General features: G+C 50.7%; 2 protein-coding genes and 1 long non-coding RNA gene across 5 annotated transcripts; 2 read left to right on the forward strand and 1 right to left on the reverse strand.

Annotated features, from left to right (window-relative positions):
• Nucleotides 1-2683: 2683 nt before the first annotated feature.
• LOC120391900 (perilipin-3-like) lies at nucleotides 2684-18580 on the forward strand. 2 transcript variants are annotated; one of them, XM_039516144.1, is made up of 8 exons: nucleotides 2684-2767; nucleotides 10214-10293; nucleotides 10810-11005; nucleotides 13846-13928; nucleotides 14641-15316; nucleotides 16328-16527; nucleotides 16781-16909; nucleotides 17002-18580. In XM_039516144.1, the coding sequence occupies exons 2-8, from the start codon at nucleotides 10231-10233 to the stop codon at nucleotides 17578-17580; spliced, it is 1926 nt and encodes a 641-aa protein (XP_039372078.1). In that variant the 5' UTR covers nucleotides 2684-2767; nucleotides 10214-10230; the 3' UTR covers nucleotides 17581-18580. The 2 variants fall into 2 exon arrangements, with proteins under 2 accessions (XP_039372078.1, XP_039372077.1); XM_039516143.1 differs by lacking the exon at nucleotides 2684-2767 and adding an exon at nucleotides 3942-4076 and having other exon boundaries at nucleotides 16999-18580.
• Nucleotides 4398-26505, reverse strand: LOC120391911. 2 transcript variants are annotated; one of them, XR_005591524.1, is made up of 3 exons: nucleotides 26362-26505; nucleotides 5553-5763; nucleotides 4398-4468 (listed from the first exon to the last, which is right to left on the reverse strand). It is a non-coding gene; the product is annotated as an uncharacterized LOC120391911 (long non-coding RNA). The 2 variants fall into 2 exon arrangements; XR_005591525.1 differs by lacking the exon at nucleotides 26362-26505 and adding an exon at nucleotides 7164-7312.
• TICAM1 (toll like receptor adaptor molecule 1) lies at nucleotides 21505-26549 on the forward strand. The gene is made up of 2 exons (XM_039516141.1): nucleotides 21505-21713; nucleotides 23924-26549. Exon 2 carries the CDS (start codon nucleotides 24161-24163, stop codon nucleotides 26273-26275), a length of 2115 nt encoding a protein of 704 aa, XP_039372075.1. The 5' UTR covers nucleotides 21505-21713; nucleotides 23924-24160; the 3' UTR covers nucleotides 26276-26549.
• The last annotated feature ends 91 nt before the right edge of the window (nucleotides 26550-26640 follow it).

Consider the following 26640-nt stretch of genomic DNA (forward strand, 5'->3'; position numbering starts at 1 on the left):
CTGGCTGACAGCTGTGGTGGAGGGGCAGCTGTGAGACCAGCGCCAGGCTCAATTTCACAGTGTAGATCCTACCAGCAGTGAAATTGACATTCTTGTCCGTTTCATGACTCCAGCTGTGAGCCCAGCAGTGCTGCTCTGAGCCAGAGGCAGTCATGAAACGGACAAGAATGACAGCCAAGAACTGATGTAAATAACGCAGTGTGTACATGGACACTGCCGCTTCCTAACTACACCAACACAAGTGCTACACCTCTCATAGAGGTGGAGTTATTATATCAGGATAGCAGGCCACTTACTTTAGTGGAAGCAGCATTCTAGAGCAGACACTGACACAATGAGGTTGACGTAAGCTGCCTTATGTTGACTTAACTCTGTAGTAAACCAAGCCTAAATGCTGGACTTAAGTGCTTAAAGTAGCAATTAGACACCTAAGCCCCTTGCAGACCCCAACCTTAGCCCCTCTGTATCTTATCTCCCCATCCGTAAAGTGGGGATAATAGCAGGGACGTTGTGAGGATAAATACAGTAGATTGTGAGGCTCGAACTGCACTTAAGGCAATATATATATAATTAATATAATATATAATCATCATCGTTGGGATATGCACACCCATTCCACCTGCCACTTAGACAGCCAATAGCCATTCAAATCCAGCCAACCAACTGCTGTGCCATGTTACAGTCCCACGTGCAGCACATTTAGATTGCTCCCAAGTTGCGCTGCCTGTTGACATGCCTTGAATGGCGTAACAGACACATGTCTGAAAAGGCTTTCACCACTATTTCCGAAACTGGCCTACTTAGGCTCTCTTTCACCCACTGACAGTTAATTTACATCATTTACCACCTCACCTAGGAATGTGACAAGTCACACGCAGTCCAATTTTCAAAAGTGGCAACTGACTCTGGAGGCTGACATTTTTGGCAACCTAACTTCAGATTTCCACAAGTGCCCAACACCCACAGATCCTAGTCATTTCAGTGCATCCTGTGGATCACATGAAAAATCAGACTCTAAGTTCTCACCCAAAAACTACAATACTCAGAATAATGGATCCACTTTAGAAAATTTTTGGCCTTAACTCCTTGTTGTGACCCAGTTTCTCCCTCTGTGAAATGGGGATAATAAAGAGTGTTGTGGAGCTCAGCTAACAATTGTTTGGAACAAGCTTTGCGATGAAAGACGCTACAGCAGAGCAAAGTATTCATTATGTTTATTATTTATTATTTCTATCCCAGAAGCACCTAGACACCCCAATCAGGATCAGGGACCCATTATGCTGGACACTGTACAAAGAAAAGTCCCTGCCCCAAGGAGCTCACACCTTACCTGAGGCTCATGTCATTTCATCATTGTGCAGTGTGGAGGCACAGTCACATGTATCAGCCCACTGCTGCTTGTGCCAATCTGTAGCCAGCTAAGATTTTAGAACAGGAGGGACCAGCCAACTCCCTTGTTAGCAATGGGACCTGGCCTCGGGGCAGGAGAGGACTGGAAGGTAAATATTCTGGCTTATTCAGACCATGGACACCAGTTCTTTGAGGCACTTTGCGCACATTGGATTGCTTTCATGGCTCTTTATTTATGGGGTACCCCATAACATTTGGGGTCTCTGGCTAATTTACTAGCTTCTCTTAAGGAGCCAGGGTGCCCTCCTTCATACAGAGCAGCAAGGATGGGCATGAAAATGAGCTGCAGGGTTTGGCAACTCAAGGATTTAAGCAATGGGAGTTCATGGGGGGTGGAGAAGGCATCTTGGGGGTTGTAGACAGGGTGGGTTTCATGGGGATGAAGCTAATTTGGGGGAGGGATAGCTCAGTGGTTTGAGCATTGGCCTGCTAAACCCAGGGTTGTGAGTTCAATCCTTGAGGGGGCCACTTAGGGATCAGGGGCAAAAATTGGTCCTGCTAGTGAAGGCAGGGGGCTGGAGTTGATGACCTTCTGAGGTCCCTTCCAGTTCTAGGAGATTGGTATATCTCCAATTATTACCTTTAATTCCAGCAGTTCAGCAGCAGACAGAGGAAACAGAGAGGGTGAGTTGGGAATTGCCCCAATACCACCCTATGCCAGTCAATTGGGGGAGGGGGAGAGAAGGACTCAGAAGCATCTCCTAAGACTCAGGAATACATAAAAGCACTGTGAAAATGAACACTGAATTGCCAGGTGAATGAACCTCAACATGCCATAGTGTCCCCAAGCCCTGCAAGTCACCCCCAGCTCCCTGATGCATGTTCCCCCTGAAACGAGGCAGCTCCTACAGGGGTGCCCCCCAACCCCTTGCTATCATGGGAGCTTTCACCCAGAACCCCCACCGGCTGCTCTTCCTTCAGGATATGCCAACAGCAGCCCACCGCCGATGTCCACCGGAGCGACGCTTTTGGGAATCGGAGCAGTGACTTTTGCAGTTCCCCACCTTTGTTCAGACAGGCAGGGACTGGGAGCCCTGAACCGCTGGGCTGAGCTGGGCCTCGCCTACCTCCCGCGTCTGGAGAACCGGAGCAACCACCCCTCCGCTCCCGGCCCAGGGCAGGGGCCCCTTTGGAATCTTGCGTTGCCACTTCCCTCTCAACATTCTAGCCCCGCCTGTCCCACCCACATCCCACTTCTGATTGGCCAGGGTGGAGAGCGCCGCTCCTGCATTGGCTTTCTCCAGCTGTCCGTCACGAGCAGGGCCGTCCCGATCCAGACTCCGAATAGAACGTTGCCGGTGGCCCGGGAGGACAAAGGGCTCCCAGGCGCCGGAGCGAGCAGGGGACCCAAGACCAGGTAAGTAAGCCCGGGCGGCAGGTGTAGGATTGCAGCCTTGGATAGACGTGGTAGCTTGGCATGTTCAATGTCAGGCGAACTCTCTACCCCAGCTCGGTGCTCGGTGGGGATCTTTGGAACAGACCGTTTCCACTGCAACCAGGAGGGAGCTCAGACAGCTGGAGAATCAAATTTGTCTCTGCTCTGGGGGGCATTGGGGGAGATTTGGAGCCCGTCAGATTTGCCCTGCCCCACCCCCTTGTGTAGTTATTTACAAGCCGTGCAACGTGGGTGTGAAACGCTACCAGATCCGAATGTCTGGCGTCAAAACGACACAAACTGCAGGGGAAAGGAAGAATCGGGCCCCTGCTTTTGACCTTTTATCCCTGGTCTCTCCAAGACCATCTCCAAACTGAGAGGGCAGCAAGGCTGAAGAGTAGCCAGTTAAGCCTGCCCTTTTCTCAACCCTTCCCCATGCATCTGCCTGTGGGAGAGAGACTTTTAAAGAGCTGTGGGGAGACCAGTGCTAACAAGACCTGCAATCTCTCTCTCTCTCTCTAGAGTGACCAGACAGCAAGTGTAAAAAATCGGTAAGGGGCCGGGGGTGGGTGGGGGGTAATAGGTGCCTATATAAGAAAAAGCCCCCAAATCAGAACTGTCCCTATAAAATTGAGACATCTGGTCACCCTACTCTCTCTCTCTCTCTCTCTCTCTCACACACACACACACACACACACACACACACACACACACACAACTTAGCTTTATGTGTATTTGTTTTGTTCCCTACCTTCTGTGCAGTTCTTTTTTTCGGGGGGGGGGGGTGTTCTTCCTAGCCTGTAAGCTCTTCAAGGGCAGACACACTGTCCTATGTCTGTACGGTGCCGAATTCTACCCCTGGAGCTATTATGGATGCGACCATAATAGAAATTAGAAGGGGCATGTGGTTTTCAGAACCCTGATACTGGTAGTGAGGATGCTCCTGAAAGTTCAATTAATTCTTGGTGTGATTGCTTAGTGCTGCAGTTCTTGAACTGTGGCCCACAGGCCACTAGCGGCCTGCAGAAGAAAACATTTTGAGAAGCGAGTAATGGGACGCAATCCATGGGAGGGTTGATCCCTTATGAAGTGGGGTGGGCTATAGGCAAAGAACTGACTTATTGAGTTCTGTTTACCTCTAATGTTAACACAGACTTCGTGGCTATCCAAGGGAGGTCAGCAATCCAATGACTAAGAGAAACTGAGGAGTTAAACCTTAGGGCCTCGCTCCAGTTTCCAGGATCTTGAGACCTGCCTGTAACTTTTCTGTAGTGGTGACCATCTGGCATAGGTATGATACAGACATTCAGTATTTCTGGAGTAGGATAATAGTAAAACCTAAAAAATGGTGGTAGCTGTATATGCCTAGAGTTGCTGCTTTAGACGCTAGCTTCCAAGGGAAGAAAAAGCAACTAATTACACAAGGCTCTGCTAGAAACCTTACAGGGAATCCAGCTATGCAAATTATTAAGCACTGACAACATGCTCTGTGCTGCACAAGATACAAATAGAGTCCCTGACCTAAAAGATTTCAGAGTAAACAAGATAGACAGTAGACAGGATGCAATGAGAAGACCAGAGCACAGTCTGACTCTCTACTCAATCCATACGGCTCGTTTACATCAGTGGTTCTCAACCAGAGGTCCGAGGCCCCCTGGGGGCCTTGAGGATGTTTCAGAGGGTCTGCCAAAATAAACCAGAAAGCAGGGCTGGCGTTAGAGTCACTGGAGCCCAGGGAGGGACGAACACCGAAGCCTGAGCCCCGCTGCCTAGGGCCGAAGTTGAAGCCTGAACCCTGCCGCATGGGGATGAAACCAACTTAGCTTTGCGGAGCCCCCTGTGGTGTGGGGCCTTGGCCAGTTGCCCTGCTGGCTATCCCCTAATGCTGGCCCTGGCTTTTAATTTACTGGATATGCAGAAAAACAAGTTTTGTGGCATGGAGTTTTTATAGTGTTGGGGAGAGGGGCTCAGAAAGAAAAAAGTTGAGACCCCTTGGTTTACCTCATGCACAGCCTCACACCATGTTACAAAACTCCTTGGACCCATGTCTTCAAAGGCAGCCAGTGACATTTATGTTTTGTGGGTGCATCAATTTTGGGGGGGCCGGGGCAAGACCTCTTGGGCCTGATTGTCAGAGACGCTGTGGAGCCACATCTCCCAGCAATTCTGAAACCTAAGGCCCAAGTTGGGAATCACTGGCCACTTCTGAAAATGTTGGCCGTGACGCCTCTTCTGAGCACAATGCACTGTACAACCAACCCTTGTTGTTAGCGCCACGTTCCAGACAGGGAATCGTGTTGTTTAGTCACCCAGCAAGTCAGTGGTAGAACTGGGATGGGAACCCAGGACACCTGACAAAGTCAAGTGCTTTAACCACAAGACCACACACCCATTCACATTCTTTCTAGTGTTCCCTCCTCCCATCCAAACTATTAACCTTAGCCCTCTCTCATAAAAGAGTCATTAGCTATCCAGTCTACCTAGTTTCCTAGTTCCTATTGATCAATCAGTCCTTGCCAGTTGGAGGAGAGAGGCTGGACTTCAAAGATTACTTGAAATGTGGGAAGCAGATTTCCAGACTGATGAGATCCCAGATTTCTATTTGCATAAGAATGTAGCAAATAAAGCTGACATAACCAGCAGCAAACAGGAGCAGAGCCTGTTTCCACATGTAGGTAAAAACGACTTTGCACTCAAGCCATCTCCTGGCTCTCACAAGCAATTCACATTCAGGCTGATAAAGCAATGGAAGCAGCTTAGTCCTTACTTTGATAAGCAGAACCTCGTGTGGTCTTGAGCAAACATCTGGCCCATCCTCTGCAGACAGCAATGTCCAGAATGTGCTGAATTGGGAAAGCAGGCTGGGGTATTCCACAAGGTCAGACTGGCCTGTCTGAAAGACGCCCTCCTCCAACTAGGATCAAACGTTTTTGTTGCAACAGCAAGTCATTTCAAAGGGATGAACGGGCTTCTGGTCTCTGCAATCAGATGGAAGTTTCAATCACTGAACACTATTGAGCTATACTGGCAAAAAAAAAAAAAAAAAGGTCTTGAGATACCAGTGGCCTGATTTTTCCCCCACTAGAGGTGCTGAGCACCTGCAATATTCACCGATGTCAATGGGAGTGTGAGGCTGCTCAGCATCTCTGAAAAATCAGGCCGCAGGATTGCAAGGACCTGCCTACGCCGCAGATACTGGCGCTGTAAGAAGGGCTGGTCCCACCTACGCAGGCACGTGCAAACTGTGTTTTAACACGCTCATGCCTCAAGCACCATGTCACTCACATATTGAAAGCTGTACCAAAACCAGGCCTGTAGTGTCTAGTTTAACACCAGCAGATCTCCTTTAACGCCAAAGGAGCTGATCCTGATTTCCACCAGCGAGAGTGAGAGGAAACTCAGGCCCTCGGTTTTTCTCAGGCTGCCCAAGGAGTGAAGTGTTCTGTCCTTGCTTGTTGACACGCTAATTAGGAGACAATCTTACGGTGCAAGGTTTTAACTCTAGATTAACCCAGACTCCAAGGCCAGGGAGATATATTGCAAAAACAAAGTGCATTTCCACACTGAAAACAAGAACTAATTATGGGCAGGAGATGGGTGTGTGTGTGTGTGTGTGTGTGTGTGTGTGTGTGTGTGTGTGTGTGTGTGTGTGTGTGTGTGTGTGTGTGTGTGTGTGTGTGTGTGTGTGTGTGTGTGTGTGTAAGGGCAGGGGGGTCCCTTTGCCAAATGCTGCAGCTGACTCAGCCTAGCCTTTGACAACAACCCAGCCTCCTGAAAGTGTAAGAGGAATACCCACTAGCTGCTGGTGCGTCCTGTGAGCAGCCTATTGATTCCTGGTACTGGGCCTTCACCACTCCAGGGCCGCCCAGAGGATTCAGGGGGCCTGGGGTCTTTGGCGGTGGGGGGCCCCCGCTTAGGCAGTAATTCGGCAGCGGGGAGGTCCTTCCGCTCCAGGACCCGCCGCCGAAGTGCCCCAAAGGCCCGCGGCGGGGACCCCCCGCCACTGAATTACTGCCGAAGACCCAGCACTTCGGCGGCGGGTCCCACTTCGGCGGTAATTCGGCGGCGGGGGGTCCTTCCACCCCAGAGTGGAAGGACCCCCCACCGCCGAAGACCCGGAGTGGAAGAAGTGAAGGACCCCGCTTCAGGGGCCCCGAAAAACTCTCGTGGGGGCCCCTGTGGGGCCTGGGGCAAATTGCCCCATTTCCCCCCCCCGGGCGGCCCTGCACCACTCCCAGGCCCTGCCTACGTTAGGAAAACGTTTTACAAATTTCCCAGGCTGGCTAACACTGAGGTTTGTCTTCACAGCAGAGTTGGCCCGAGCCCTCACCCAGGTGTTGCCCCAAACCCCTCTCCCATCCACACACAATCTTCTCACCCGAGTGGGGTGTTAGTTTCAATCCAGGCAAGCTGGCCTGCCTGGGGGGTGGATGGGTTAGAGACCAGCTGCTACTTTCCCCAGGGCTGGTGACTAGCCACTTTGCCGTGAGGAAGCGGGATAAACCACACGAGTGCCGACAGTCCTCCGGCACCTTCCCACCATTCCCCCGCACCGCGTGCCCAGAAGGACAGACAAGTTCTCCCACAATTCACTGGGAAAGTGTCCTAGAGTGTCTCAGCTCAGTGCGACACAAAGACCCATGCACGCTGGGCAGCACAGCGCCAGTGAGGAGGACACAGGAATGGGGCTGGGCTTTGCTGTGGTGCTGGGATAGTGCCAATCACCGGGGCCGGCTCAGCAGTGCAGACAGACCCTGGTGCCGTTTCGCCAGGGTAGGTTGTTTAGATTGTGACAGTGCCGAGTGGGCCCCCTGTTCAGGCACCCTCTTGTGCAAGGTGCTGTACCCACGTAAACGGAACGCCCCACAGGGCTTACCAAGCGGCGCTGGCTCGGGCGGGTGGAGACAGTTCTCCAGATGCTGCCACCAGCGTTAACACTCTTATTATTTGTACGGCGGCGGGGCCTAACCAGGCCCAATTCAGGATCGAGGCCCCATTGTGCCAGGTGCTGTACATCCACAAAACACGGTCTAACTGGTGCAGGGTTAAAAATGCCAGGGCAGCCAGAAGTCCATCCACACTATGTGTGTTAGACTTAAATACCACAGCCCAGAGGCATGCGCAAGGGGGGGGCAAGCAGGGGGACAGCCTCCCCCAATCAGCAGGGACACAGAACTCCTCTGACCCTGGGGCCGCTGGGGAAGGGGGAGGAGGCAGCTCCTCCAGCCATGGGGGGGCACAGAAAGTGCCCCTCCAAAAGCAGCCAAATTGTTACTCCTGTGCCAGCCACTGCCACAGCCCGTGCCCCCCAAGAGCCCAGTCCACAAGCTCCAGGGTCCCAGTTCAGGGCAGCACTTAAGCACATTTGAGTCACATTGACTTCGGTGAGACTTCAGGATGAGTCTAATTAGACAACGTGCACCTAAGTACTCTCCTGAATTGGGGCCTCGGTGCTCTGACAGTTGGTTAGAGACTGCTGCAATGGTTGCCATAAAACATCAACCAATAACAACCAAGTAGCTGGTTAGTAAGGACGCTGATAGCGATATTGTGTATTTTCTTCAGTCTCCCCTAGCTGTGTGCATAGCTAGCCTATTCTAACACATGCTGTCTTCAAGGATTTCCTCGTCCTCCTTTGCTCAGCTTCTCCCTACTGCTTACATCCAGTGTTGCATCTTACCCTGCATTTGATTGTAAGCTCTTCAGGGCAGGGGCCATCTGTCTACTCTGTAGGGTAGGTGATACTGCAACAGACGAACACATCAGTAGGAACAGGCACCCAGCAGCATCGCAACTCCAACGGACAAAATAAATGAACTGAACTAGCCAGCAAGTCAAGGCAGCAGGATATACCCCCTTCCGCTCCACTCCACCCCCCCCACAAAGTTCTAAGACTTCCAAAGTTGCTATTGCTGGTGGAGCTGAACTGGTGTTAGCAGTGATGGGAATGTGATAAAGCATCCCTAGTGTAGGCAGAGCTGCGGCGAGAGAGACTCCAAGATTAGTGGCCTCGCAGAGGACTGTGTTGAATGAGTCTTGAAACAAACATGGCAGTCACTGTTACTAGTTCATAAAATTGTTAATGGTGGAAGTGCCTGCCACTGTGTCAGCATCTCTGTTAGGCGATTGGCCTGTGTGTCTCTCTCTCATGGGAGTTAAGGTTTTGCCAGGGTGCTCTCAAACACTACATCCTGTTGGGAAATAGACCGAGATGGGGAAACCCAGCTTAACGTCAGAATCAATGGGGGAAATCTGAGCTTTTCAAAGCTGTTGTTAAGCAAATTCAGTTGTCTTAAAAATAGAACTTTAAACACCATTGTCATCATGACAATGAGCTAACCAGGTTTCCAAAATTAGAACTCTGAAAACCTGCCTTCCCCACTCATTCCACGGCTAAGATGCAGTTGCAACAGTCTCTCTTGCAACAGTCACTGTCAAGATGACATATTGGATTGTTAATTCTTGTCTTTACAGTTAAGCTTGGACGGATTCAGTTTTTATCGGTAAATGTCGATAAACATCAATTCCACCATGCACATCCAAACCCATGGAAACATATTTCCATCAAGGATGGTCAAAATTTACAGATTGGCAAAATAAGAAAAATACTGCTTGAGAAATGTATGAGTTTGATTTAAGGCTATTGACTTTGTATAGTTTGACATGTGATGTTGCCAGTTTGCATTTTAATGGTTATAAAGCTTTAACTTTTTGAATCTCAGTGTCTGCTGTCATTAAATAATTATTGTCTGAACCCCCCCTAATTTCCCACAACCATGAAAATTTTAAATTGATAAAAATCAAAAAGCGCTTAAAAATAAAAATCTATATTATCCATCAAAATTCTAAAAAAATACACCTCAAATTCTGCCAAGATTAATTATAGTAAGATGAGGAACAACATGCAGTGCCACAAGCCACCATCTTCTGCAGGGTGCAAGCTTTTATTCAAGCATCCTAGACTTTATAGCTGCAGAGAGGACATTCAGAACATGAAACTGATGCCTGAGTGTCTCTGTCTTCTAGACAGATATATCAGGCCTCATATGAGTAAGTACTGCCCCAATTCATCTTACTGGGGTGCTAACTCTGATGTCTAAGAAATTAATATATCCACGCAATTTCAGTGCTGCTTATTTTAGTGAGAACATCCAGCTGACGTGGGATGGTGGAAGAAGGTTGGGTAGATTGATATTGCTTCTCTCCTACATGCACATTCTGATCCCTGTTAAAGATTCACATTAACTCATGAAATCTCTATGACTAGATGGAGCTATTGTAAGGAATAGGAAGAGGAACTCTGAAGTTCCTAAAATGCGGTGGACAATAATCCAGGTGCATGTGGCGTTATACTGTCCACCGGCTGTTGCTGGCAATATCACAAGGCTAACTCATAATGTTGTAACTGTTCTTTTTCTCTCCTTTCAGTTGCATCCAACTTCACAATGGCATCTGGAAACAAGGCCACGAATACTGGCCCTCCAAAGGCTGAAGTAAAGCAGCAAGTGGTAGGTAAAACACGGGTAGCTAGTATTATAAAGTGTGATCCTCGGTTCACCTACCAACAGGTGCTTCAGCGCACTAACTCATGCCAGCATCCCAACATCCAGGCAAGAGAGGAGTCCAGCCACACAGACTGCTTTGAGGCTCTAGTTTAATATGGAGAATGCGTTTCCTCTTGCTCGGGAGAGGGCGGTAATGTCACATGTGGGGGGAGCTCCATAAGGCTGAAATTTGGGAGACTGATCTGCCATGAGTTCCAGTGCTAAATCCAGGTAGGGAGATGTTAAATCGGTACATGACTGACAAGAAGCATGGTCCTGAGTTCTAATCCCAGCTCTGTCACTGACTCCTGGTGTGGCCCTGAGACGGTCCCTCTCTGTCACTGCGCTTGAGCAGATAGAGGACAGAATGGTTTCCGTAAAGGCCCTCTCTGGGAGTATGCATGGCTCAGACTACAGTTTATATTCACCCACCTGCCACAGGATCTGCCACTAATGTCACTTCTTCTTTCCCTTGCTCAGAACGTAGTAAACAGGGTGGCCGGCTTGCCGTTTATCAGCTCTGCCTACAACCTGGTCTCCTCTGCTTACAGCTACGCCAAGGGGATACACCCGTACGTCAGCAACGTCTGCAGCGTGGCAGAGACCGTGGCTGCCATGGCAGTGGGCAGCGCAGTTGGTGGCGTGCAGCCAATTCTAAGCCACCTGGAACCTCAGAGTGAGTAAACACCGAGACAGGTGATTCCTCCCTTGTGCAGGGGTGGGAGAACCCTCATGGGACATCTCAGACTACACTGCATGGCCGCAGAGCGGGAGGGCTCAGGACACAGACCAGCAGGGAAGACTTGTTTAACAGGAGAGCAGCATTAGGTAGCTGGCTCATTCTCCCATCCCAGCACGTTAGTCCCATGGCATGAACTGCTGAGAGTATTGGTGATGTGGTTAAGGTCTGTTTGTGACGCCTAATATGGGGCAGGAAGAGAAAAAACAGCTTTGGGGTTAACACCCTTTCTACTATACGTGCTCCTCAACTAGCATCTGAGTTATTTCCGAGTCATACAGGGATATTATAAAGAATAGCCAACAAGGATTTGTGAAGAACAAATCATGCCAAGCCAACCTTATTTCCTTCTTTGACATGGTTACTGGTCTAGTGGATGAGGAGAAGCTGTGGGCCTGATATATTGTGATTTTTAGTAAGGCTTTTGACCGAGGCAGCTCCCGGCACCAGCGCACCAAGTGCGTTCCTGGGGCGGCAAGCCGCGAGGGAAAGGAGGAGGGGGGCAGCCTGCCGGTCACCGTGAGGGTGGCAGTCAGGCTGCCTTCGGCGGCCTGCATGCGGGAGGTCCGCCGGTCCTGTGGCTACAGCAGCAATTTGGCAGCGGGTACGCTGAAGGCGTGGGACCGGCAGACCTCCCGCAGGCAAGCCGCCGAATCCGCGTGACCGGTGGACCTCCCGCAGGCGCGCCAGCGAAAGCTGCCTGATTGCCGTGCTTGGGGCGGCAAAATACATAGAGCCGCCCCTGCTTTTGACACAATCCCCCCACATGACATTCTCATAAGCAAAGCAGGGAACTGTGGACTAGATGAAATAATTACAAGGTGGGTGCAGAACTTGTTGAAAGATCATACTCAAGGAGTAGTTATCACTGGTTTGCTGTCAAACTGGGAGGGTGTATCTCATGGTCAGTCCTGGGTCCCGTACTGTTCAATTTTGTCATTAATGATGTGGAGAATGGAGATTACACTTATAAAATTTGTGGATGACACCAGGATGGGAGGAGTTACAAGCACTTTGGAGGACAGAAGTAGAATTTAAAACCACCGAGACAAATTAGAGAATTGGTCTGAAATCAACCAGATGAAAGTCAATAAAGACAAGTGCAAAGTACTACACTTAAGAAAGAAATGCAAATGCAAAACTACGAAATGGGGAATAACGGGCTAGGCAGTAGCACTGCTGAAAAGGATCTGAGGGTTATAGAAGAAGTGAGATTTTTTTACCCACGAAAGCTTATGCCCAAATAAATCTGTTAGTCTTTAAGGTGCCACCAGACTCCTTGTTGTTTTTGTGGATACAGACTAACACGGCGACCCCCTGATACTTGAGGGTTATAGTGGATCGCAGCTTGAATTTGAATTGACATTGTGATGCAGTTTAGAAAATATCTAATATCATTCTGGGTTATATTAATAGGAGTGTCATACGTTAGACACGGGATGTAATTGTCCTGCTGTACCCCACACTGGCGTAGCCTCAGGTGGATATTGTGTCCAATTCCAAGTGCCACACTTTAGGAAAGATGTGGACAAACCAGAGAGAATCCATAGGGGAGGGGAAGGCTTAGAAAAAAAATCCATAGGGGAGGGGAAGGCTTAGAAGGCATAGGGGATAAAAGGCTTAGAAAACCCGACCGATGAGGAAAGGTTAACAAAACTGGGCATGTTTAGTCTTGAGAAACGAAGACTGAGGGGGGAACATAATAAGTCTTCTGTTCTAAAGAGGATGGTGATCAGTTGTTCTCCGTGCCCACTGAAGGCAGGACAAGAAGTCATGAGTTTAATCTGTAGCAAGGGAGAGTTAGGTTAGATATCAGGAAAAACTTTTGAACTATAAGAATAGTGAAGCTCTGGACCAGGCTTCCAAGGGAGTGGGTGGAATCCCCGTTACTGGAGGTTTTAAGAACAGGTTGGATAAACCCCTGTCAGGGTTGGTCAAGGTTTACTTGGTCCTGCATCGGCTCAAGGGACTAGACTTGATGACCCGTCGAGGTCCCTTCCAGCCCTACATTTCCATGATTCTGTCTCCTCTCGCCGCCATATTTCCCATCCACCTTAGCGAACTCTTTCCAACAAGAGCTGGGCTTGCTTGGCACAGACCGCAAGGAACCAACAGTTCCTCCATTTAACTTCTTTGCTTAACCATTGCACTGCTGACTCCTCCACCCTGCTGCCCCATGGGTTCAGCCAGATCCTGAGCCCAGTGAAAGTAATGGAAGATTTTGCCATTGACTCCAGTGAGACTGGAATCTAGCCCTTTGCGCCACTCTGTGTTCTCTAACCTGCTTGACATGTTTGCCATCCAGAACTTGGGACGCTGTGCATGTCACCCAGGGTAGTACTGGAGCCTGGTATTAAATCGGAGTCCGGGGTGCCTACTACTCAGCTATTCCATACTTGGGCAAGAGGGGCTGTTTAGTCTTTTTTGCCCCATAGCTTGAGGTTTTCTTCCTATCGTCCAACCTTCAGCTGGAGGACCAACAGGATTCCTTCCTCCCAGTTAATATGGCTCCCAAGTGGCTGCAACTGAGCAATAAAGACACCCCCTCCGATGGAGAAGTGTGCTAAGCTCCGCATGGAGCAACTTCCTGCCATTACAGGGAGTCGGGTTCCCAAAGGGCATGGCCGCAAGGCTACACAAACCAGTCCGGTTGTGTTGTCTTTGTGAAGCTTTTATCCTGGCTGTCCAGGCTCCCTCTGCCTGGCCTTGCCACTGCGAGCAGGAGCCAAACTGAAACAGATTCAGAGAACTAAGTCTGTGCCTCTCCCTCTCTCTAGTCACATCGGTAAACGAGTACGCCTGCAAGAGACTGGACAAACTGGAGGAGAGCCTGCCCTTCCTTCAGCAACCAACAGAGAAGGTAAGCGTCTCTGCATCCAGCGTCCTGCCCCAGGAGGGGAAGCTACAACTTGCTCGAGGGCCAATGCTACGGATAGGGAGGCGTAGGCCTGCCATAGGGAAACAGATGGGTTGCAGCGCTTAGCCGAGAGGGAGAGACGGAGCAATGTGAACTCTGATTGAAGAGACATTTGCTTTGCAGGTGTTTGGGCTAGAAAAGGAGCTGCCTGCTGACAGAGAGGCTAAGGGCCAGATCCTTGGCAGGTGTAAGTGGCGCTGACGTCATGGAGCTACACCAGTCCATGCTGCCTGTTGGCCCTACAGCAGGCACCAGATGAAGGACCGTGACGGCGTTGGAGCACCTGCTGAAATGCCGTCGAATTTCGGCAGCGTTTCGGCGGCGACGCCTCTCGATGACGTCGCTTGCCGGCGGCAAGTGACGTCATCGAGAGGTGTCGCCACCGAAACGCCGCAGAAATTTGGCAGCATTTGGGCGGATGCTCCACCGCCGGCCAGGACGCGGGCGCATTTAGATGCCCCGTTGGGGCACTGCGTTGGGAACCCCTACCCTACAGCTTTGGGAACTAATGGATGACATTACCGAGCCATGCCACTACTTATCTAGAGAAGGGCCGCTTGGGAAGGAAGGGGTATCTGAGGTTGTTTTTTCCAGTGGGGAGATACCAGTCTTTGAGTGAGTGCACAATAATCTTTCCTCTGGCTCTCCCCTCTAGGTCATTTCAGACACCAAGCAGATGGTGTCTACTAAAGTGATGAGTGCTGTGGATGCTGCCTATGGCGCGAAAGACACGGTCACCAGCACAGTGGCCGGAGCTGTAGATGTAACCAAAGATGTTGTCCAGGGCAGCATCGAGCTGACCAAATCAGTGGTGTCCTCCACTGTCAATACTGCCAAGGAAGCCGCTTGTGGTGCGAAGGACATTGTGACCAACAGGGTGACCGAAGCAGTGGACCTGACCAGAGGGACTGTCCAGGACAGCGTTGAGCTGACCAAATCAGTGGTGTCCTCCACCGTCAATACTGCCAAGGAAGCCGCCTGTGGCGCAAAGGACATTGTGACCAACAGGGTGACCGAAGCAGTGGACCTGACCAGAGGGACTGTCCAGGACAGCGTTGAGCTGACCAAATCAGTGGTGTCCTCCACTGTCAATACTGCCAAGGAAGCCGCCTGTGGCGCAAAGGATATCGTGACCAGCAAAGTGAATACAGTTGTAGGGCGGAGCAGAGAGGCTGTCCAGGACGGCGTGGAGATGACCAGTTTCATGGTGACCAACAGCCTAAATAAAGCCAAGGCAGCGGGCCAGCTGGTGGCGAGTGGAGTGGATGCTGTGCTGGAGAAATCAGAGGCGCTGGTGGATCATTACCTCCCCATGACAAATGAGGAACTGGGTGAGAAAGTGCTTAGCCATTCTACAGCAGTGGTTCTCAACCAGGGGTACACGTAACCCTCGGGGTACACGGACATCAACTCATCTAGCTGTTTGCCTAGTTTTACAATGGGCTGCGTAAAAAGCACTAGCAAAGTCAGCACAAACTAAAATTTCATACAGACAATGATTTGTTTATACTGCTCTATATCCTATACACCGAAATGGAAATAAAATATTTATATTCCAATTGATTTATGTTATAATTATATGGTAGAAATGAGAAAGTTGGCAATTTTTCAGTAATAGTGTGATGTGACACTTTTGTATACTTATGTCTGATTTTGTAAGCAAGTAATTTTTAAGTGAGGTGAAACTTGGGCGTATGCAAGACAAATCAGACTCCTGAAAAGGTTACAGTGCTCTGGAACGGTTGAGATCCACTGCTCTACAGCATGTGCTAGCAATAGAAAATGCAGTCCCCTCTCCTCCATCCAAGCTCAGACACTATTGCTTCTGCTAGATGGCAGAGGCCTTCTCCAGTCTTGGGACAGGTAAGTTGCTTTAGACTTGTCACCCCAATGACTTTCTCTCAACATTAGGAGCTGGCATGCGACACAGGGAGGAGGTTCCGATATTCGCTAGCTACTGCTTTGTCTTATTTGCCTTGAAACTGGTGGGTAAAAGCAGGTGAGATCCGTGCAAAAAACAAACAAACAAACAAACAAACAAAAAAGTGCATTCTTCATCCCTTCAGGCAGCTGCTGTCCTCTCAAAACATGTGTCTGAGCACTAATAATAACCACTAGTTCTTTCTTCAGTTGATCTCAAAATGCTTTAAAAAGGCAGTCAGTGTCATTATCCCCATTTTACAGATAGGGAAACAGAGGCACAAAGACAAGGAGTGGGGCCATTAGGTCATGCTAGTGCTAGACTGTGTGGCGACGATCTTGTGCATTGGGCCCGAGAGGACCATCGCTGGGGACGGGCGTTCCTGCTGATAACCTGACCCTTATATGGTTGTTCTCTTCAGTTAAACTTGCTATAGCCATCGAGGGCTTCAGCATGGCCTCCGTGGAAGAGCAGAAACAGCGGCAGAGTTACTTTGTGCGCCTGGGTTCCCTCTCAAACAAAGTCCGCCATCGAGCCTACCAGCACTCCCTGAACAAGCTGCGGCTTGTCAAGCAAAACATCCAGGATACTCTTTCCCAACTCCAGCTGGCAATAAACCTAGTAAGTACACCCCCTTTCCCGCCCTGGCGGTGCAAAGCATTCCACCCCAGTGCTAAATGGCTCTGTTCCCAGGGTGCCCTCTGGGTCACACGTCTACCTGCGTTCCCATCTTTGCTTGATGTGCAGCAGCTTCCTTGGTGTGGTACTGCCTGCTTCCTCTTCTCGGGACCTCACTGTGTAAGAGGGACTGGGCATTGCAGAGCTTCTTGCTGATCACAGGTATCTGCAATGATCATTCTTGTCTCCCTGCCAGATCGAATACGTAAAACAGGGCGTCGGGCATAAGCTTCAGGATAGGCTGGAGAAGCTTCAACAGCTGTGGACTGAGTGGAGCCAGACCCAGCCGAGGGGGAGCCGAGCTAAAGATGCTTCCCAGCCTGAGGTATCTCTAGTGGGGAGTACTCACAGGGACGGATGGTGCACTAAACACTGGTTTCACATTGTAGGTCTTACCCACTACTCTCCTCTCAGCAGGTCGAGCCTCGTACTCTAGCCATGGTGCGTATCATCACCCAGCAGCTGCACTCTGCCTATGTGAAACTGGTATCCAGCATCCAAGGCCTCCCTAGCAACATCCAGGAAACAGTGCAGCAGGCCGTTAACAACGTGCAGCAGCTCCACGCATCCTTTTCCACAGCTGATTCCTTCCAGGACCTCTCCAGCAGCTCCCTCACTCAGAGCCGGGAGAAAGTGACAAAGGCCCAGGAGGCTCTGGATGCCCTACTGGAGTACGTCACACACAACACTCCCCTCAACTGGCTCGTTGGCCCCTTCACTCCGTCAATCAGAGTGACCCAAGAAGCCACAGAGGAGCTGAAAGAAATTAAGATGACTGAGATGATATCACCTGCACTGCAAGAGGTGGCTTCAGCCCAGAAGAAGGTGGCTGAGGTCCCCAGGGCACCAGAGAAGGAGATGGCTGTGGCACTGAAGGAGGAGACCAAGATACCTAAAGCACCAAAGGAGGCAATGAAAGCACTGAAGAAGGCACTAGAGGAGTTGACCAGGGCATCAGAGAAGACGGTGGCTGAAAAAACAAAGAAAGATCCTTGAAATGTTCCAACTATTGTAGCCAGCTTCCAACTATTCCAGCCCTGTAGGTTTTAGTCACTCATATATCTGCCAGACCCATCAAAGGGAGGGTGATTGCCTCTCTGCACCTACCCCTGACACACTAGCCCATGCTCAGAGCTAACATACAGTCAGCTCATCTAGCTGTATCTTGCAGGAAATTCACTAACCAAAGTGGCTTGACTGTCTGCACCTACCGCTCTTGCCTTGTTTCTGAAGCACCCTGTACTGAGGTGGGGGAGGGGGGGTTCGCAGTGTTGGCCGTAAGAGCTGCACGCCTGTGGCAGTCCATGCGTGGATTGCTATGGACTAGCTGTGGACAGATGTAGAGGAAAGCAGCATTTCGTGCAAAAAGTCAAGCATGCGTCCAAGCTGTGGACAGCTTAACACAACAAAATGATGCCCTTCACTTTTGATACTGTTTCCTCCTCTTAATTGTTATAGCTGTCCATCATGTACACTACAATATATGACCTCTTTTTTGACTGTTCTGCTCCCCGCAGGGCTAAGACCATCAGCAGGACAGTTGGCAGCAGCTGTGGATGTCTCCTTCCCAAGACCATTTCCAAACCTTTCTTTTGCACAGAAATAGTATCAAGGGAGGGATTATTTTTTTTAAGTGCCAGTGTTCAATGGGACTTGTGCTCCCAACATATTTAGTGCTTTTAAAAATCCCACTGAAAAAACTAACTCTGTGCATGTCAGATTCACCCCAAGCACTCCGCAGCCACTGAAAAAAATGGCTAACAGCAGCTTTGCCAGGAGTTGCTCAGATGGATCCAACATTGCCATGGTTGTGGGATTCATTGAGTTATAAAGTGGGAAGGATTGGTGCTGGTGTGTCTTGGTGATCAACTCCTAGTGACTCCTTTACTACTGATGCTTACTCCAATAGTCCCTCCAGAAACAAAGTGCTCAGCTTGAATTTATGGAGAAATGGCAACATGGTCTTGAAAATAAATCTCACTTGCTTTCAAACCACGAGAACTGTTTGCAGTGTGTCTCTCTCTCTCCTGGCATATTTAAATGTGAAGGTGGAGCACTTCTGATCAGGGCCGGTGAAAGGATAGTTTGTGCCCTAGGCAAAACTTCCACCTTGCACACACACCCCCTCGCACACACACCCCCTCCCCGGAGCATCGCTTATTATAAACTTTCAAAAATGAATACTGAACAATGTGGCATTTTTCATTAGAATTAATACAAGGGGGTCAGAGGAGATGATCACAACGGTCCCTTCTGGCCTGGGGGAATCTATGAGCAAGGAGGAGGCTGAGAATGCCCCCAGCTTGCAGGCTCTCCCTGGGGATCAGGGCCGGTTCCCCGCATTGGCACAGTGCCACCGGGGGGATCTGTGTTTAGAAACAGCACCTGCGCCAGCCCTTTCCCCTCCGTCGTGCTGCGGGGTTTAGTTTCACTTTCCCTTGCCCCAGGAGGCAGCTGCAGCCGGCCCCAGGCTCGGCGCGTTGATGGGCGAAGCTCACCTGAGCTCAGGACCGCGTCCTGCCTCCCCCAACGGCTCCGTCCCTTGGCCGCTCTGGTCGCCGCGCCCGGCCGGCTGTCTCCTCCTTGCTCCCCATAGGCTCCCACTGACCGTCCTGTGTGGCGCCCCTCGCTGTGAGGGCGGGTTATGGAGGCCTCATTTCCCGCCCTGCCCTGCTCAGCTGACTCCCATGACACTGGACACCGCTTTTTGGCACCTCCAAGGCTTGGCACCCTAGGCGGCCACCTAGTTTGCCTAGTGGTTACACTGGCCCTGCTTCTGATTAGAAAAAAACAAACAGCAACCCAGAGCATCCTCTTCTCACCCTAACAAGAGTCTGGAGGATCTCTGCTTCTAGTTCTTTCGAAGGAATCAAGCCATCTTCTCTAGGTGATGCTGAACTTACTTTTGGTCTTTCACTAGCGGTTCCTTCCTGAACTCTTTCCCAAAAGCTGCTCTATCACGCTGTGCCCTTCAGTGCCCCGGGCACAGCTTCAATTTTACCTCCAACTTCTAGTGAAAGCATCATCTACTCTACTGCTCCTGTGTGTTCTGCCCTGGCCGCTCTGCCCAGGGGACCCTCACAGTCAGTTCCAGCTCCGCCCAGGATGTTAAAGTTGTCACCTTCATCTCTTAGCCCTAGTTCCCATGCCTGTGTCAGCTGCAAACCACACCACAATGTATTTCTTACTCTAACAATACACCTCAGTCCCTTCAATTCTCTGCTTGTAGCACATAATAGTTTAGTCCCTTGAGGGCTGCACTATTTTGGGCTAATTCTGGTCATTGAGCTTGGTGTGCAGGTGCTGGTTGGGGTTGATGGACTGGGAGATATGGGTCAGTAATTTGAAGGTCCCTTCTAGCCTTAAACTCTATGACTAATGTCTTAAAGACTGAAGTTCACCTCTTGATTAAATATACATACAGTAGAACCTCAGAGTTATGAACATCAATTACCACAAACCTCATTTGGAACGGTAAGTACACACTCAGGCAGCAGCAACACCAAAAAAAAAAAAAAAAAACAAATGCAGTACAGTGCTGTTAAACGTAACCTACTAAAAAAAATAAAGGGAAGGTTTAAAAAAAGATTTGCGAAGGTCAGGAAACTGTTTCTGTGATGGTTGCATTTAGATTAAGATGGTTAAAAGCAGCATTTTTCTTCTGCATAGGAAAGTGTCAGCGCTGTGTTAAGTCAAGGTTCAACTGTAAGTTTTTGAAAGAACAACCCTAATGTTGTGTCCATTCCCCAGGTGTTTGTCACTCGGGAAGATTAGAATATATGGAGATATACCTATCTCGTAGAACTGGAAGGGACCCTGAAAAGTCATTGAGTCCAGCCCCCTGCCTTCACTAGCAGGACCAAGTACTGATTTTGCCCCAGATCTCTAAATGGCCCCCTGGAGGATTGAATTTACAAGCCTGGGTTTAGCAGGCCAATGCTCAAACCACTGAGCAATCCCCCCCTCCATCCTGTTTGGAACAGGCGTGGTGCACCATCCCCTGCAGGGTACCTGGTACCATGGGGGTGGCGGACTGCTGCTGAGAAGGACAGTGAAGCAGGTTCTGTGCTCGGCGGCGAACTGGGAGCCTTGTCCCAGGAAAGGAGCGGGCTGCTGCATGTCACCTTAACCCTTCTCTGCGGTTTGCAAAGAAATCGCTCCAAGGGCTGCCCGACCCTCAGCCTGCCAGAGCCAGACCTGGAGCCCCGGGAGAAGGGTAGATTTACTTATGGCAAGCGCGCCCCCTGGCTGCGGCTGGTGGGAACAGTGGGGGCTCACCTTGGATTTAGAGGCGCATCAGTCCAGCCTCTGGCTGGTGGGGGTGGGGGGTGGGGAGCCCCAATCTGAGCGCATGAGCCCCCGCCCCGGGGTTGCACGCGGAAGGGCACAGGATTGAATTCCCTGGAGCAGCCCTGGACTGCTTAGGCGGGGGAAGAACTTCTCCAGCCTCCCTCGCCTGCTGGGAGCTAGTTTCCCCCACAGCTTCCCCCCCCCCCACCGCCAGCTGGGGCAGGGACTCCCCCCTAGCTCTCCCCGCGGGGAGAGAGCCACGCCCACTCACCTCCCTTTGGGAGTGGGATTTCCCCATAGCCCTCCCCCGGGGGGCGGGATCCCCCCTCTCCTTCAGTGGAGGCGACATCCCCCATTGTCCCCCCTTCTGCCAGGGGGTGAGAGCCCCATAGTCCCCGCTGGGGGGGTCCCCATGGGGCTCCCCACACTCCAGCTCCTTCCTGCTGGGGGGCGAGATCCCCAGCCCGGCCTCCCCCTTCTCCTCCAGGGGCTGAGCTCCCCCATAGCCTGCCCGCCTCCCTCCACCGTGGGGGGAGTATCCCCCGTAGCCCCGCCCACTTTGGAACGCGCTGTAACCAGCCAGCGACATGTAGCCACTTCCCCGTGTTACGTCACCGCCCCCCTGCCCCCGCGGGCTCCGGCCTCTGCTGCCGCGGGCGGCGACCGGGCAACCCCACGGCCGCGGCTCCTCCTCCCGGGCCATGTGAAACGGGGTCAGGCTACTTCCGCCAGCTCGGAGCCGCGCTCGCCCCGGGGGCCAGCGGGGCTCGGGACCTGGCCTTGGAAACGGGCGCAGAGCGGCTGAGGACTCCCACGCTCAGTGCACCCAAGCGACCCAGGTAATCGTCCTTGTAAGGGCCCCTGGAAGAGGAAAGTGACAGAAGGAGCCAGCCAGCCATGCCCTTCCCAGGGGCCAAGCAGGGACGAGGACAAGGTCCTAGGAGCCAGGACTTCTCTGCCAGCAGGTTTTGGGGTGTAGCTAAAAGCTGGATCCAGCCCGCAAGCCCCAGTTTCATTCATCCCCTGGCTGCTGCCAGCCAGGGCAACATTTTCAAACTTGGCCTGGTCAGAATGAGGCATCTGCCATCCTGTTTTGGCCCCTAAATGCAAATTAATCAGATGCCCCGACTTTAGCCAGCAAAGTTGGAGAAAAGTCTGGCCTTGGTACTTTTCCAGGACCGGTAAAGAACAGCAGCAGAGTAATCTTGGTTCCAAATACCCTGGGAAGGAATTGGTAAACTGATAGGGAGCAGATCCTCAGCTGGTGTAAATTGGCATAACCCTAGTGATGTCAGTGGACCTATGTCGATTTACACCACACGAAAGTTGGGGGGTAGGGGAGGATGGCAGGGAAGGGACTTCTAGGAGAAGCAGGATTTTACGATCCTTAACTTCTGGGCAGATTTCCTGGTTCTGCGCTTTACTTCCCAGTTAATGTTCTAATAGCTTCCATTGGAGGATGTTTCAAAATACAAACAAAAGAATTGGAAAGGGGCGGGGGGAGAAGAGATCTCAATTTTATATGGATTTGAAAGACTGAATGGGGAAAGGATTAGCAACAGAGGCCTGCTTAGCACACTTCTTTGCTTAAAGTGATATTTTTATTGAAGAATCCGCCCCCCCCCCAAATGACAGAATGAAAAAACAACAACAGAAGACTAGAAAAGTAAAGTACTGGGTATAGAGGAAGGTGGGTAGGGAGTGGAAGGAGACTGATGTCTCCAGTTTCCACCTGAAGGAAGTAATCAAAGGTTTCTAAAAAATTAAATCAAATCTTAAAATTTGACTGAGGTCCCTCTTTTCCAGAACGTTACCTGCTCTTCAGCTGCTAGCTTAGCCACTGTTACTTGCCAAGCTTCTGTTTGTATTTTTTAATAAGTCATTTCATAGAGCACCATGAACATATTTGAAGTGTCAATTCCCCCTTTCAAAAAAATAGTTTCGCCTGGTGCAAAGTGCATAAACAGAACCTTGGAAGATGAATGCAACATCGCTACTCACAAAGTTGGACCTGTTTTGAAAGGGCAGTGATCGTTGTGTTTGTTTTTGTTTTTGAAGAACTTTCTGTGAACCAGAATTGTTCAAGGAAGGGGAGGACAACTTCCTTAGATATATGTCTGATCTCATACATTAAGCAATCAGAGGGTTTTTGTGAGGTAGAAAAACTAGTAGCTAAAAACAGAGTGAAATTGTAAATTTCCCCCTGAAAGTTAGATTGTTGTGGGAGTTTTTGTTTTTTTTGCATTTTTTAAAGGGAACTCTTTTCTGAGGCACCTTTAAATACTGGAAGATTTTTCCAGAGGGTCAGATAGTCTGTTGGTCTTCTATAGCCAGTATTCCTCCTGACTGACAGACGCATCAACCTTCCGCTTCTGGTCCGGGCCTCTCCACCCTACTAGAGTGAGTTCTGATATTAAATTAAACTTGCTGCCAGAAGACATTGGTGAGTCCCAAGATCTTAACAAGATTCTGAAGAGGGATTAGATATGGATAATGTGAACATCCACAATTACATGAGATTGTATATATGTAATTAATATAAACCCTCACGCTTAAGGGCATAAACTAACTGAAAGGACATAAACCCGGACTCAGGAAGATGCTTTCCCTATGGCCAGCTTATTCCATAACTGCCCATTAAGAGGATTTGTGCACTTTCCATCTGGAATAGGCCACTGTCGGAGACAGGATGTTGGATGAGATGGACCATTGTTCTGATCCAGTCTGGCAATTTTTATGTTTCTAACTGTGTCAGTAACTTAGCACTGATTATTTTAAAGTGTGCATTGCAAATGTATATAGCAAGTGTTTATAGCTTTGCCATTTGCTTAGAGTTATATTTACACACTTGCAATAATGTATGTAGTAAAGATGAATAATACCAAGCAAATGGCAAAGACTATCTACATACTAAAGAGGAGTGACATTCTTTAAAAAGGTGTGGTGTAGACGCAATGCTGACAGCACAGTGACCTTGGGCCAACCTAGCATGGAGTGCCCAGACTCTGCCTGGCACGTTTCTGTAACTTCCCATTCTGTTTGATTGCAGATCCAGCTGGTGGCTTTAAAGAGGATGAGGATGGCAGCACTACCCCTTGATCCTGAAAGTATTTGGGAGAAGAGCTGCTGAGCATAAAAGGATTTATGTATTACCAAAGCGTGCCAAGTGCTTTACAAAACACAACAGGGGCACAGGCCTTTGCTCCGTCCCTGCATCCGGAAGCTGTAATATGCTTTTTTCATCACCTGCTTCTTCAGCAAACTGTCTGGATAACCAGCTGAAGAGATGGCAGAGGCTGGCGAGGTCCAGCCAGGCTTTGAGGGGGTCTTCAGCATTTTATCTAGGATCCCAGAAGAGAGACTCGTTATCCTCAAACATAAGCTGAAGCACATGAGACCCTGCACAAGCAGCTGTAAGCTGTTGCAAGCCATGGTCCTGCTGACTTTGGGACGAGAGGCAGAGGCAAGGATATGCCTGGATGCTTTGGGTGATGATGAAGGAGCCCTCTGCATCTGGAGGAGTAAATGGGGTACTGCAGGCAGCGAGAACCCACTGACTCCCCAGCAGGAGGCAGGTGCCCTCCTGGCCCTGGCACGGATCTACTCGCTGCTGGTAGAGGAAAATCTCTGCACTCACCTGGCCAGGGACAATGTCTACAAGGCTGCCATTGTGGCCTTCAGAGCCAGCGAGGATCCTCGGAGAGACAGACTGAGCAGCATCTTGGCCGAGGCTCAGGAAAAGTGCGCGATCGACTTCAGCCCCACAGAGACGGGTAATGAATTTAAGACACTGAGGTCTGACCCTGGGCATTTCCTGACAGCCAGCCCGGCGCCAGTGGTGAGGAGCCCCGCAGTGCAGATCGGGAGCAGATCAGTTCTCTCGGGGCCACAGACTTTGCGTTCCTCTGGCAGCCCGGCCTCCTTCATCAGCCACTTTGAGATCAGCCAGTCCCCCACGATGGAGTTTCACAGCTGCTCAGCTCACCATAACCACGTCCTGCAGCCCAGCAAGCTTTGTGGGGGTGCCGCGAACTGCACCGTGCAGCCTGGCAGAGGGAGAGTCAGCCACGGCCCACAGGACGCCGGCCGGGTCAGCAGCTCCTCTGCACCCCCTCTGCAAAGCGGAGTAAGAACACACCCATCGGAGAATCCCCAGGCCGGTAGCTTTGTTCCCCCATCTCTTCCAGTTCCCGAAACCCCACTTCCGCATCTGAGTGCTGTGCACTGTCCTGTGGAATGCACTGACCCTCCCACCATGGTGACAGCAGAACTGCAGCAACCAGGAGAGCGCGTGGTCCAAAAGCCAGAACAAGAGTCACCTACCGAGCTCCCTAGCTTGTGTACCGCAGGGCCAGCCGCTGGTTCCATCCGAGTGCCAGTGGAAGATTCCTGTGTCCTAACAGAGAAAGCAGACACGGCATCCTTCTCCTCTTCAGGGGGCCCCCCTCCTCCCCAGGCAGCAGCCACCCCCACACCAGAGCTGGACTGTGGTGAGAAAAGGTTCTTCAGTTTCGTTGTCCTGCACGCCAGCGAAGATGTGGCCATTGCCTGCCGGGTTAAGGAGATGCTGGAGAGCATGGGGGTGCCCGACGGTGCCACATTCTGCGAGGAGTTCCTCATCCCTGGGCAGTGCCAGCTGACTTGCTTCCAGGATGCCATAGACAACTCTGCCTTCACCCTCCTGCTGCTGACCCAGAACTTCCAGTCCCGCTTCTGCATGCACCAAATGAACACGGCCCTGATGGATTCCCTCCAGCGGCGGCCCAAGTACAACTCGGTCATCCCTTTCGTGCCCAAGGAGAACCCCTCGAAGAAGTGTCCGATCCCCACCATTCTGGTGGGGGTGGTGCCTCTGGATGAGAACTCCCCTGTGTTCTCCAGGATGGTGAAGAACACCTTCCGCCTCAGGAGAATCAGTGAGCTGAAGGCGATGTGGAGCCAGTTACAGCACATCCGGGAGCAGCACAGGAAACAGCAGCAATACCAGGAACACCTCCAGATGCTGCAACAGAACTTGGTGGGTTTGAACCTGGGGTCCCAGCCTGGCTACCTGTCCCAAATGCCTTTGCCAGGAATGTTGCCGTATCCTGCAGGAATTCAGCAACTTCTGCAGCAGCTTCTCCAACTCCAGGCATCTTCTCTTCCCACGTTTGCCCCCCCTGCCACCTACCAGCCTCACCCAGCTAGTCAGTTCGTGCCCACCCAGTCGGCTCCCTCCCCTTCCCAGCACTTCATCCTCCCACCAAGCCACCCAAACATGATGCAGGGGTCAGGAGGCCCCCAGCCCCTCATCATTCAGAATGCTCAAATGGTGCAGATTGGGGACCACAATCAGATGCAGGTGGAGAGGAGCAGGCTGGTGGCTGAGAGCTCCGATGAAGAGAGCAGCGAGAGTCACTGATTGGAGGGGCTGGAGAAAGTAGCACTGAGTTTCATTGCTAAATTGTGCAGCTGCCTAAGGCAGGGGCTGTGGTCTTTGTTACTTACCTGCTTGGTGAGGACAGGTCCCCCTCCTCGCCTCCGGTGGAACATGGAGAGTGTGGAAGGAAGTGACCGTCTTTTCTGCTGGAGGGAAGAGAATGAGAATGAGGAAAAGAGACTCAAATTCCTGGGAAAATATTTCCCAGAACTCCTGAGGGACTCAAAGGCTTTTTAAATAAATTTTAGTTAATTTATTCCTCTTCCTCTATGTTTTTGCCTTCTTGCCAGGGTGGGAAGGGCAGTCATTGGTCTTATTCTTAATGCTACCTCTCTAGGACCTGTCCT

This window comes from Mauremys reevesii, linkage group 26 (assembly GCF_016161935.1).
Source record: "Mauremys reevesii isolate NIE-2019 linkage group 26, ASM1616193v1, whole genome shotgun sequence".
Classification (NCBI taxonomy): domain Eukaryota; kingdom Metazoa; phylum Chordata; order Testudines; family Geoemydidae; genus Mauremys; species Mauremys reevesii.